General features: G+C 42.2%; 1 protein-coding gene across 2 annotated transcripts in view; it reads right to left on the bottom strand.

Annotated features, from left to right (window-relative positions):
- The window catches only part of PIK3C3 (phosphatidylinositol 3-kinase catalytic subunit type 3), a 132863-nt gene that overhangs the window by 38522 nt on the left and 81240 nt on the right, over positions 1-13101 (bottom strand). For both annotated transcript variants that reach the window (XM_019531826.1, XM_019531827.1), the window contains exon 22: positions 9152-9320. In XM_019531826.1, the coding sequence (XP_019387371.1) occupies positions 9152-9320 (169 nt within the window). The remainder of the gene's footprint in view (positions 1-9151; positions 9321-13101) is intronic.

The following is a 13101-nucleotide window of genomic DNA, read 5'->3' on the forward strand; positions in this document are numbered from 1 at the left end:
GCAGCACTTTGCATTTCTCCTTGTTAAATCACATTCTATTGTTTTCTGCTCATTTGTCCAACCTGTCCAGGTCTGCCTATAGTTGTTCCTTGCCCTCCGGTGTGTCCACTTCTCCCCACAGTTTTGTATCATCCACAAACTTGGACAGGGTACACTTCACTCCCTTGTCCAAGTCACTGATGAAGACATTGAAGAGTATCAGTCCAAGGCCTGAGCCCTGCGGGACACCACTGCCCATGTCCTTCCAGATTGATACCGACCCATCCACCACCACTCTCTGGGTATGACCCTCTAGTCAATTTGCCATCCACCGGACTGTCATAAAAAGAGACTAGATTAGTCAGGCATGATCTACCTGATACAAACCTGTGTTGGTTTCCCCTCAGCATAATTTTTCCTGCTGGGCTCTCACATATATGAGCCTTAATAATCTTTTCAAAAACTTTACCAAGAATGGAGGTGAGACTGACTGGCCTGTAGTTGCTTGGATCCTCCTTCCTTCCCTTCTTGAAAATAGGGACCACACTGGTCCTTTTCCAGTCCTCTGGGACCTGGCCCGTGCATCACAAGTGCTCAAATATTCTTGCCAGTGGCTGTGCAATGGCATCAGCCAGTGCTTTCAGTACCCTCGGATGGAGCTCATCCGGGCCTGCTGACTTAAACACATCCAGTCCTTCCAAGTGACTGCACTCTGAACACTTGGTAGTCTGGCGCCCTGCTGTTGTCTCTCTACAATCCCATTGTGAGACATGTCTTGGCCCTCCCTTAGAAAGACTGAGGCAAAGAACTCACTGAGGAGTTCAGCCTTGTCCCCCTGTCTGCCACCAATTGCTTTGCCCGTTCAGTAGTGGTCCTATACCACTTTTACTCCCTATATATCTGAAAAATATGTTTTCATTATCCTTAACTTGAGGTGCTATCCTCAGCTCCATAGAAAGGCCAAAGCTACCAAATGCCTCCCTACAACTGCGAGCTGAGGAGACATACTCCTCTTTAGTAATTTCTTCCTGTTTCCACTGCTTATATGCCCCCCTTTTTGCCCTTAGGCTGCTCTGGATTTCTCTGGTTAGCCAAGGAAGCCTCTTGGCCCCTTTCCCCCGCATCGGGATCGTCTCCCTCTATGCCTGAAAGATCGCTTCATTAAGGCACAGCCACCGTTCCTGGGCTCCCATCTCACCAAATCTCTTACTTTCCAGCATGTCACTGACTCAACATCTGAGTTCGCTGAAGTCAGCCTTCCTAAAGGCTAGCACTTTTACCTTACTAGTTATCTTTCCCACTCTGCACCTTATGGTGAATTCTATTATTTGGTGGTCACAGTCCCACAGGCGACCACTGAACTGTAGGTCTCCTACCACATCATCCCCCGTTGCCAGTACCAGGTCCAGTAAGGCATTCCACCTAGTGGGACCATGTACCTCCTGCATCAGGTAGAGGTCCTGCACGCAGGATAGGAACCTGCGCGAATGGTGGGAATTTACTGTCTGCGTCTCCCAGCAGATGTCAAGGTAGTTTAGGCCCCCCATGACTACTGCTTCCCTAGTCTTTATGGTCTCCGAGAGCTGCCTCAGGAGTTCCAAATCTAGCTCTTCCCCCTGGTGTGGGGATCTGCAGCAGACCCCTGCCACCAAATCCCTTCCCCCTTGACCTCCATGTATCCTAACCCACAATCCTTCTACTTTCTCCTTCTCCAATTCCATTTTGATAAGGGATATTGCAGTCAATGTGGTCTCCCAGCCACAGTGGTGTGGGGACACTCTATTCTGATCTCCCAGCCACAGGTAACACCATGCACCCCCATGGCTGGAAAACCACAACAGCATCCTATGGCTTTAGGGGCTAAGAGTCTCCACAACTGACAGGGCTCTCAGCCCTGGATGTGCTCATCAGGCATGGGACCCCCGGTCCCAGCTGCATGTGGTCTCCCCAGCTGGGAGTCCCATCAGCAAAGGGGGCTCCCAGCAGTGCGAGTCTGCTTCTCATCAATGTAGGGACAGCCCAAGATCGGGCTCCCTCTACACTGGCAATAAGGTGTAATTGGCTCTAATATGCAATCCCACAGTCACTCCGCCCTGCCTTTGCTGATTGTGTAGATCATGCATTATATCCAATTGTGCCTTTACCTGAATGTGCAGAAGGGGCCCTACAAATGAGTCACAATATAAACCCCGAGATTTCAACGAGGAATCCATAGTGTCAAAAACATCCTGACCTTCTGTGGTCTGAGTTCTTTGTAACAGAAGAATTGCTCTATTATTCTTCCGCAGTCAAAAAATGAGTGAAAGCTAAGAACTGGCGTTTTCCAAAGGGTGCCTTGAGTCTGAAAAGGTTGAGAACCACTGTGCTAAAGCACAATGAAAACACTACAATGGGATTATAAATTAAACAAATAACCAAGCAGCTGCAGTGTAGGCAGGTTTACTGCTATCACAAGTTTCCAAAATAAGACATTTCTGACTGATTATATATCAAGACACATTTCTGTAGAAGACTCTTGTTTTTGTTAGTTCTGTTCTCAGGAATCTGTCTGATCACTGGAAGCCAGCTAAAAATACATTTTGAACACCTGCTTTTAAAACTTTTGTAAAGTATATTAGCTGAACAGGGTACTTTTAAAATTTAGGAATGCCCAGTGCTTTGAAGGGCCCCAAGAACATTGTTATCTGCATGCTAACACTTCTACAATCTATTGTACAAACAGCTTCCTTGTGTATAGGCAGGCACACAATTCTTAAATAATCTCATATTTCATGCTTGTTTTACAGCAAGAATGCTCATACTTTCTTTTTACTGTAAAACTGTTAAAAACCTTCAGCTAGCTGAAATGCAATTTGACACTCTTTGTTTCTCTTTCTTAACCAGGCTGATTCTATTTTAGAAGGTAAGAGCTTTCTGCTTAATGTTTCTGCTGCTGCATCACTGTTCAGCGCAAGTGACCTCCTTATTCTTTCCCCATTTAAACTTAACTAGCATGAATTTGCGTTGCAGCCCCTTCAACTGTTTCCTTTACTATTACCTCTTCTGAGGCACTTGTTTCACATAAAACAAACAAAAAACAAAAACAAAACAACACACACCTATGAGAACTCCTTAGACAAATTCACATTTTTAGGCTAGGGACAGAAATTACACACCAACCAGTACAACTGATCAAAAACTGATTCAAAACTGTAACGTGACAGATGTTCAGTGCGCATAAGCCACTTTCAAAATGGCCAAAACTGATTTAAGAGAAACCTGCATGGATGTAATATCAGACTTAACTTGAATGTGGAAGAGAACTGGGACAGAAGTTAACTCACAGTCCCCCGGCATCCCGGGATGTTTTGCACCTCCCCTGTAAATCCTCTCTCCTCCTTTCGTAGGGTGGGTGGCCGGACTAGCCTTGGCCCAAGTTGTCTGCTCCAGTTGAGCAGGGAGGCATGCTCTAGCACCCCGGCCTGCATCACTGCAGGCTCGTGGCTGCATTTCCAGAATCAAAAGTGAATGTCTGTTCACTTACTTATCGGTTCAATCTACGCAGTTTATCCTAACTTACAGAGATTTAATTGATTCAGCCTCAGGCTTTTTTACTGTCTGTACTTAGGCTTAACGTCAGCTTTCTTAAAAACAAAAGCCGTTGTACTCCTTATGCTCATGGAATATTTCAAATACTCTGAGCCCCCAAGGTTTGGAGCAGAGTGCCACTAGAGGTAGTTTATGCACCTACTCTGGACACCTTCAAAAGACATTTGGATGCTTATCTTGCTGGGATCCTGTGACCCCAGCTGACTTCCTGCCCCTGGGGCAGGGGGCTGGACTTGATGATCTTCTGAGGTCCCTTCCCACCCTAATGTCTATGAAATCTATGAAAATCTATGAAATTTAGGTCCTAAATGTCCCTGAACTTTAATCCTATTTTGCTATTATTGGCACCTTCCCAGGTTGGGATCCTAAACCAAGTGAGCCTTTAAGCTCTTCAGTAAACCATGCAAGCTGTCTTCTATTTTCTAATTTCAAGTCATATATTCTTCCTTCAAAATAGAAAGATAAGGATTCATATATTTTTCAACTCTCCAAAAACTGCTTTTAAAGCCCTTTGTCATACTGGTGCTTCAATTTCTCAATACAAGGGTGAGCTCACATGAGGAACAAATATTACACTGATCCTATGTAGAGGCCTGCTCCACACCAAGGGATCAGTAAGAGTTTAGAAATCCAGCACACTGCAAAGTGCATATGAAGGTTTTTCATTTGTGTATCCTATTCATTCCCAGTTTTGGCAAGTGCAATCACATTGGACTTTAATAATACCATCATTCCTTTTATCATTTTGCAATTTTTCTCCCCTCTTCCGCCTACCTTGTCGTAGCTTTCATGATTAGTGTCTCTCTAGTAATGCTACAGTGCCAAAAGAAAATATCTGTATACAATCTGAAAACTTGGAAATAGTTTGTTAATGTTATCAAGCACAATTCACTGGCTTGGAGTATGAGACTTATTTGGTTGCTAAAAATCACATTAGATTTGAAGCAGGAAAATGAAGTAGGCAAAACTGATTTTAAGTTTTGATATTTCAACTTCCAGGACTAACACCACAGTAAGAGTTCAGATTTTTCTCATGCTGAGGTCCCTCTCAGCCCTCTGCAAAAATGAGAGGGGGATACACATCTACCATAAACACCTATACAGAGCCAATGAGGTGTTCCAGCTCTTTGCTGTGGTTTTTATTTCAAATGGCCAACTGCACAGGACCGCTGATGAACTAGAAAGTAGAGAAACGGGACCTTTTGAACTAGTTTTCAGCAAACAGCTGATCAGTTCAAGACTCTGAATTCATGCTGCATCTTATTCAGAATATTCAAACTGAATAAAGAACAAAACAAGACGACACCAATGTTTTTGAAAGGCATCTGGCTTTTCTTCTAGATTCCCTTTGCTTTTCTTTCTTACATACTCTTGTGTGCATCCTGGAAAGCTGGAAAACCTCTCTGTTTAAATTATGCCTTTCCTTTATCATTGCCAGCAAACACAACCCTGATATTTATTTCCATATTAGAAGCAAAGCTGATTCTTGCATTTGTCCTTTTTGGCATGATGGAGATGGAGGCTATAGATGCACATATATTTGTAACACTATCAAAACAAAGCACTATGGGGACATACACATGTTAATGCTGCCTCGGAGATTGTGCTCTCCAGCTGGGCAATGACAGGGGGTACTCTGTTGCTTCACCTTGTCCCCAAGAGACCCTGGCAGTCAGTGCAATCATTGCCTGGGAAACCAGCTGGCTGCCACTGCTCAGCTGCCAGCTGTTGGAAAGCAACAGCTGTCAAAGACAGCTTGAACAGCTTCTGATGACGCCCAGGGGCAGAGGGCTCCTTCCGGTGGATGAAAAGGGCAGACCATCTATGTGAGCTGCTGTTCCACCATGGAGTCCCAGTCCTGGTACACAGGCATCTGTAGTGCTACAAATGTAACGTGTGTCCACAGCCAGAGTTTCCCGTGCTTGCTCAGTGCAGGCCTGATACAGCAAGGTGTTTGACTGTGTGCTGAAGTACGTTATTAAATGATGGCCTACAGCCTGCTCTGCTGATCCCCTGGTTTTTCAGCTCTCATTCATCATAAGATAATACTGCATAATGCAATAAGCCTCTGAACCAATGAACAAACATAGCTGTTCAACAAACGATCAGAAAAACAAACCACCTCTCCTGAGCAAAAATGAAGGTGATAATTATGAGCCAACACTTGTCGGAGAAGAAATATGAGTCAAAGGAGTTGGGAAATGTTGCAGTGTTTCAAAAGGGGGTGAAAGTAGGCAAGGTTGTCTTTATTCTCTTGTTGTTTATTTTGTAAATATAAAAATCATCCTTACTTCAAAACTTGTCTAACTTTGTTCTTCCCCCAGAATTCCTTTAAAAGTTTTACTTTACTACGATATAGTATGAGATAGGAATCTTTTCATTCTGGGAAGCAGTTAAACAGAGGATGAAAATGAGATGTCTAATGGACTACTCACACAAATCATAACTTTACTATTTTCCCAGTAAAGAACCTGTTTTGTTTTGTTTTTTAATTATCTGCACACAGCTAATTCCACCATGCTCAAGTACAGCTCAATCACCCATTCTCTAATCATTTTTCATTAGGTGGCCAGATTCATATGCTCCAGATTACTTTTGAGCCAAAGATATTAAAATGTGTTTTAAGATCTATATTGTCCTTATGCCTTTCAATCATGAAACCCTAAGATGACAGATTTCCTAGGAGTAGGGTGCTGTATCTCCATAACACACACGTGTTCATATTAAACTGAGTGTGCCCTGGAAAGAAGTCCATTATCTTCAAAAGTCACAACCCTTGTGGTTTCAACTGAAGCCATCTTGTTTTGGAAATTAGTTTTGTCCAAAAATTACTGTATCACTATTTGCGAACAATGCCCTGGGATCAGTCATTACATATATCTGTGAGATATCTGTAGCAAGACTATAACTTACAAAGATATCTTAATTCTTTTATTTTATAGTTCTTTCCATTCAAATAGTTGAAATATTTTCCTGGTATTTCCATTCAAATAGTTAAGTTTATCATAACAAGGAAAAAAACAACACTTCTCCATAAGATCAAATACGAAAACGTGCTAGGGAGTAAGATGGAATAATTCTGTATAATTTAGTTCTACAAACTAATTTTGACCAATACTTATGTAGCGAGTATACAGGTCAATCCCTTCATAATCACTCCCTGGAGTAAAAGAAGTTACTGTGGCCTGCTGATTAGTAACTTGCCTTTGTTTTCTCATTCTGCTGAATTGCTACTAATCCATTATCAATGACAGTTTATAAGACAGCTCCCTTCTTTCATACCTTCAGTAAGACACAGCACCTTTTACATTTCTTTAGCTATCATTTTGCATTATCCTGTCTGCCTCCCCTCCTAAGATCACCATTGTTAGATATATTTCTCTCCAGGCTTTAGAGTTTTATATTAGACAATCCAGTTATTAAAGCGGAATTCTTCTGTCTCCACGAAAGCCTTCCTGAATCACTTGGCAAATCAAGAGTTTGATTGCCTGCTTATGGCTCAGCCAGAATAGGAGAGCAAAGCTGAGTCATTCTGCCACCCACAGGACAAATAACACAACAGCCCAGATGCCGTTTCCCTGATAAAATGACTTGTCTTTGCTTCTGGTAGGCCAAAAACTATACACCTTCCATCATGACGGCAGGCTGTTCTTCCCAGTGAGATGCAAAACTCTTCCATTTTCTCAGTGTGCAAACTAGCGCGCACCCATGAAGCTAATGAGCTAATCCTCTTCTACCTTACAGGGACACACTGATCTGTTCTGGCACCGGGCTACATTTGTGGCTCCAGAGGGCATTGCTATTCAGCCCAGGGAGGCACACAGCTCTCCCGCTGGTTTAACGGGGTAACTTTATATGCTTGCACCATGCTGGAATCCAGTGTGATCCAACCCTCTCAGGCAAGGGACCGGACTAGATGAGCTCTGGAGGTCCCTTCCAGCCACACTTCTCTATGATTCTGAGACAGGCATCCTGATGGGATCTGGCTCGCTAAAAGTGGGGTCCACCTAACCTGTGCATCTACCTGGCAGCACTGATTTCAGTGTAAAAAAAAATAAAAAGAGTGGGGAACAGGAAGAGGAGCCCTTCTCTTTGCTGAAATCCCTACTTGTTAAGCCACCTGCCTAGAAAGCAGGTGACTGGGGAGTGTTGAACCCACACTTCCCACATACCAAAAGTGCCCTAAGCACCAGATTATGGGCTAGGCAGTGCCATAGGGACCCTTCGCACCTTTGACCGAAGCAGGGTGACTAGGCAGAAAGTAATGCAAGTGTCACAGAATCTGAAAGAGAGCACGGGAGTGGTGGACAGTGGCTCCTCTGGGAAGGGAAGAGTCTTGGGTTTTGGTTCTTGCTCCCAATGCTATTAATGCAATTTTGTCCAAAGGCTATTTAATCCAAGATGAAGACTCAGGTCTCCCACTTGTTGGACAGGCACACTACCCATTAAAGGTCGGTAACAAGACATAAATGGCTTCTGCTCCTCCTCCTCTTCACTTTTGCATGCATAATCTTAGCATCAATCACACTGCATGGGGTATTTTTTTTTCAGTCTAAAGATTTCAGGATTGACCCAGAATTTATGTTCTTTCAGGCAGAAATAGATTGCAACTGATCTTAGGTAGAGGCAGATGTCTACTTGGATGTTTTGGGTAGCTTAAGCATGCATACATGCTCCACATTTAATTTCTTAGAGATCTTTCCAGGCCAAAATGGAGATGCATAAGTAATGCATGTCTTAGTTTTGTGCCTTCTGTGCAAGATGGTTCAAGACCACATTTAATGACTCAGACAGCTAAAAGCTGTGTAGGTACCATTTAGACATCTTAACAGCAGAACAGAATATGGGCTAATATATTTAACAGTGAAGTATGCTGGCCCATAGAAATAATGGTGTTTAACAGTGCAAGTTAGTCCCATCTGCCACAAGCTAGCCTTACTGCAAGCTTCTTCTAGGTTGCATTTCAACTTGGACTAATAAGGTTCTAAAGAGGAATGAAAGTTTGATCTCCATGCCCTCTATAATCCTTTGGACATACTGCCAGACGAATATCACTACTGCCATAATTAGAAGACAGATTTGGAGATGACTATTTATCCTGTAGAAACCAGACTGAAATTATCCCACTCAGCTGAAATAAGATGTAGCCAACACACAAAAAAAAAATAGGCATTGGATGTTGTTAATCTAAATTCAGACACAAGAATCAAGAAATGAAAGGTCATGTATTTTATCACCAATCACCAGATAAATAACTAGCTGCCTACAGGAACTTTTCAAGATTTTGCTAGGCAATATAAGAGCACATCACTTAATTTCCTGAAGGATTGCTGAAAAACTAATTTAGTAATTGTGAAACATCTGAGATCCTAAAATAGAAGTGTGGAATTCTACTTCTGCCTAATGCCACAGGAGCATAATCCATGTCAAAAGTGGAACTGACTCTTGGGTTTTGATCTCTGTCTTGTACACAAACTCTTTTTAAGGCGCTCAAGCGCTGACATAAATATGTACGTTTTTCCTGTTAGGGAGGAAAGCCCACACTGCTGATTAAATTACTGTAACAAAGAAGTCTCATTGCTACCTTCGAAGATGCAGGAAAGCTGTGTAACACTGCTTCCGGAACTCTTGGTACTGTTCACTCTGGGTGCCTCCCATACCTTCAACCATTTCCTTATTTAGCTTCATTGGCGGGGGCAGAGGCTTAGGGTCACGGCCCAAAATGTAACCAAAATCTATGTGAAATAGTTTACCTGCATAAGAAAGAAAGGCAAAATATGTTATTACTTATTCCATACACTATAAAAATCTTGATCCTAGGCCTGGGAAGTCAACAGTTTGTTCACCAGCAGGCAGTGAATAGCTTTCACTTGAAGGTTTTATTTGGTGTTTTCTATAGGGCCCATTCATTACAGAGTCTAGGCATTCAGAATTCAGATTGCTTAATTCCAAATTATGTGTCTATGAAACAAGTTTGCCAGGTTCTGTACAGTTACTAGAAACTCAGTTGAGAGTGCTGATATATGTGCTGCTTAGATTTTCCAAATAGACATCTGTCTAAAGGAAAATGCATTGAGATGCAAGTCATTTCACACAGATCATTAAACAGATAGATATAAATCTATAATAGTGAAAGAGAGAACTAGTCTCTAGAGTTTTCTTTAAAATGATTACTAAATTAAAACGCTTCCAATGCAGATACCATACGTTTTTTAGTACTACCTTTCAGTTGCTGTCTCAAAGAAGGTGCTATTTTAACAATGAGGCATTGTGTTTTCCAGAAGGAAGATATGCCTCATTATTCCCCAGCATGAAACACAAAGCTCATATCCCATTTGAAATTATGGGATCATTTTGAGCTTTCTGTAAAATAAGTTCTTAGAACTAGATTGCCATTAAATTTAACCAATGTGTCATTAACACACTTCAGTTTGGGGGAAAAAATCTCTGAATTTTAATCCTATGATACTTTTATAACAAGGGCAGGCAAAATACGGCCCGCGGGCCAGATCCGGACCACCGGGCCATTCTATCCAGCCTGTGGAGCCCCTAAAAAATTTAGTAAATTAATATTTATTTGCCCCAGCTCCCCGTCAAAGCTGGCTGGAGCCAGGTGCAGTAGGACCCAGCGGGAGCCCTCAACAGGCTTGAACAGCCCAGTCCTGTCCACACCCAGCCTGTTCCCTTCTTTCCTGCCCCCGCACCACTCCCGGCTGCATCCCCAGACTGCAGAGCACAGGACTGCGCGGGTAGGGGTGGATGTGTGTGTGTGTCTACGTGCATCAGCAGGCACAGGGGCAGAGAGTGTGTGTGTGTGTTCAAAGCGTGAGTCCCACACGCAGACCCCTCCATGCACATGCACCTATGCCTCCCCTTGCACTGCCATACACAAACCCTAGCCACCCTCCCCCCATAACCCACACACCCACAGCCCCCCCAAACCTACCCCCCCCCCCAATATACAAGAATAAGACTTCATTTTAGGCTTCTGTGCAGTCACCTCTGCATACATTACACAAACACACGTAAATGAGGACAAAAATATTTTTTTAAATTCAATTAATTAATGCTGTAGATGATCACTTTTTAGAATATAATTTGGTATTTTTCTGATTCCGAGATGCCAAAACTCCTTGCTGAAAGGAGTACGGCCAGGGGCAAGGGGAGGGACTTCTGGTGGCAAAGGTCAGGGGTTAGGGGGCAGGAATTCTGGTCACAAGATGGCAACCAGGAAGTGGGGCACCTGTCAAGGGACGAGGCTACCCATGCAGCCCTTGACAGCTTGCCAAAACTCAATAAATGGCCCTCTGCCCGAAATAATTGCCTACCCCTGTTTTAGAATATTAGGTTGTAGATTCACGTAATAAGTTGACTTAAAATAAGGTGACTTAACTAAGTTGACTTAAGTTAAGCCATGTCAGAGTATACACATGTACAGCTCCTTGACATGGTGGCAACCATCTTGGAGCTAAGTTGACTTAACTAATGTGACTCAAGATTATACACCTCGGAAGTGTATTATCTTGTGCCACGCAAGTCAACTCTTGTTCCACATACATGTGTACCCTCTGATAGTTAAGTTGACTTTAAAAAGTTGACTCAACTGTAAGAAAGATAGTACATGTGTACACACCCTTTAGTACATGTGTACACACCCTTAACATCTACTTCAGATATTCAAAGCACATTTAATGTTTCATTTTTTCTGCACACAAAAATATATAGATTACATCATCTCAGATATTATTATTGTCCTTTTCACCTTTAAGATCATACTTGAACCAAACTATTCCAAGTCTTTTATAGGGCCTTGTTACACATTACACTGTGAGCTGCAGAAGTGTTGATAAGCTTACTGCTAGCTTGCAATCACACCTTCATTTTGAATGGTACATCTGTGTGGAGTGGCCACACCTTAATGGAACAGGAACTGGGTTATGCGGATCAAGAGATAATCCTGCCCTGGAGTGGCGTAACTTTGAGCTGCGTAACAAATGCTTAAAGCCACTGAAAGGTGTTAATATGTGGACCATCCAGGGGTTAAGAGCTCCAGGAGCCACCCAAAAGTAAGGTGTAACAATGTCCACAGTCTCAACATGCGGACTGAACTACTTATTTAAATGCATAGAATATTTTTGCAAGATCAGAGTTGCTAACTACACACATTTTGTTGGCAGATTTGTTAATCTTTTCTTGTGAAACAAGCACTGTGTGTCCTTTTTCCATAATTTTGAAATATATGCAAACTATTCCAACTAATAAAAATCAAGTAATTTGCAAATTTCACCAAGATCACAGAATGTTTCTAATGCTTCAGAAGTCTGAAGATGGTAAGATCATTATAAAGTTTGCAAACAGCTAAGAATGCCATGGATTAATTTAATAAAAACTCTAAATTTTAATTCACACTAATTTTGAGAGGCCAATTGCTCATTACTGTCCAACTTAAATGACTAGGGCGCATAAATTGATTATGCAACAAAAACATACTCTTACAACATGCTTTGAAAACTTTTTTTTTTTATTTCTGGACTAGCTAACCGACATTTCAATGAAAAGTAGGTAAATATTTCATATTTCATGATGGCACCCTACTCCCTAAATCAGCTTTGATGTACATTGCCAGAAGCACATGAAGTTCAGAAGAGCAGAAGTGAATTACAGAGTTGAAAAACTAATTCACAAGGGAAAAAGAAAGAAAACAATATACTTGTGTTTTGGTAAGTAATGACTAAAATCACAGAAACATAAAAAATTAAGGTTAGAAGTTCAGGAGGTCCACTAGTTCAACTCTCTGCTAAAAGTAGGAACATCCCCAACTACATCATGCCAGCAAAGGCTTTGTCTAGGTGGGTCTTAATCACCTCCAGAAATGAATATTCCACAAAATGGTATAGAAGGGAAAAATATAATCATCTGAACACATGGGTAAAGAGAAGTAATTTATGGTCAGATCCTAAAAAGGACATGGGCCCCCAAAACAGAACTAAGGTAGACTCTGAATGTCTCAGTGCAAATCTGGAAGAACAATATCTCCCCTTCCTCCCCTCCCCTCCAAATAAAATGTAGTGGGTGCCTGCATATTAGGCCCAGAAACGTCATCCTCTAGTTGTCCTGTACTAGATTTCGAAACCCAGAACGAAGCATCTAGGTGTTTTTTCAAGCACCTCAGATGGGGGATGCCAAAATTCTGTCATAGCTGCTGCTGGTTTTTCTTTTTTTTCTTTAAACACAGCTGCCAGAAGAAGTGGAACAGGTATCCACAATTTAAAATGCTACTAAGAGGAGCTCTGCTAAAGGACACCAAAGTTAAATTATTTCTTCAACAGCAGCAATGGCATAGCTATTCAGGCAGCTGAGGGAATTCATAGATTTCATAGACATTAGGGCTGGAAGGGACCTCGGGAGATCATTGAGTCCAGCCCCTGCCCAAAGGGCAGGAAGTCAGCTGGGGTCATAAGATCCCAGCAAGATAAGCATCCAATTTACTCTTGAAGGTGTTCAATGTAGGTGCTTGAACCACCTCCGCTGGCA

Source organism: Crocodylus porosus, unplaced genomic scaffold (assembly GCF_001723895.1).
Source record: "Crocodylus porosus isolate Cpor-Errol unplaced genomic scaffold, CroPor_comp1, whole genome shotgun sequence".
NCBI classification, from domain to species: Eukaryota; Metazoa; Chordata; order Crocodylia; family Crocodylidae; genus Crocodylus; species Crocodylus porosus.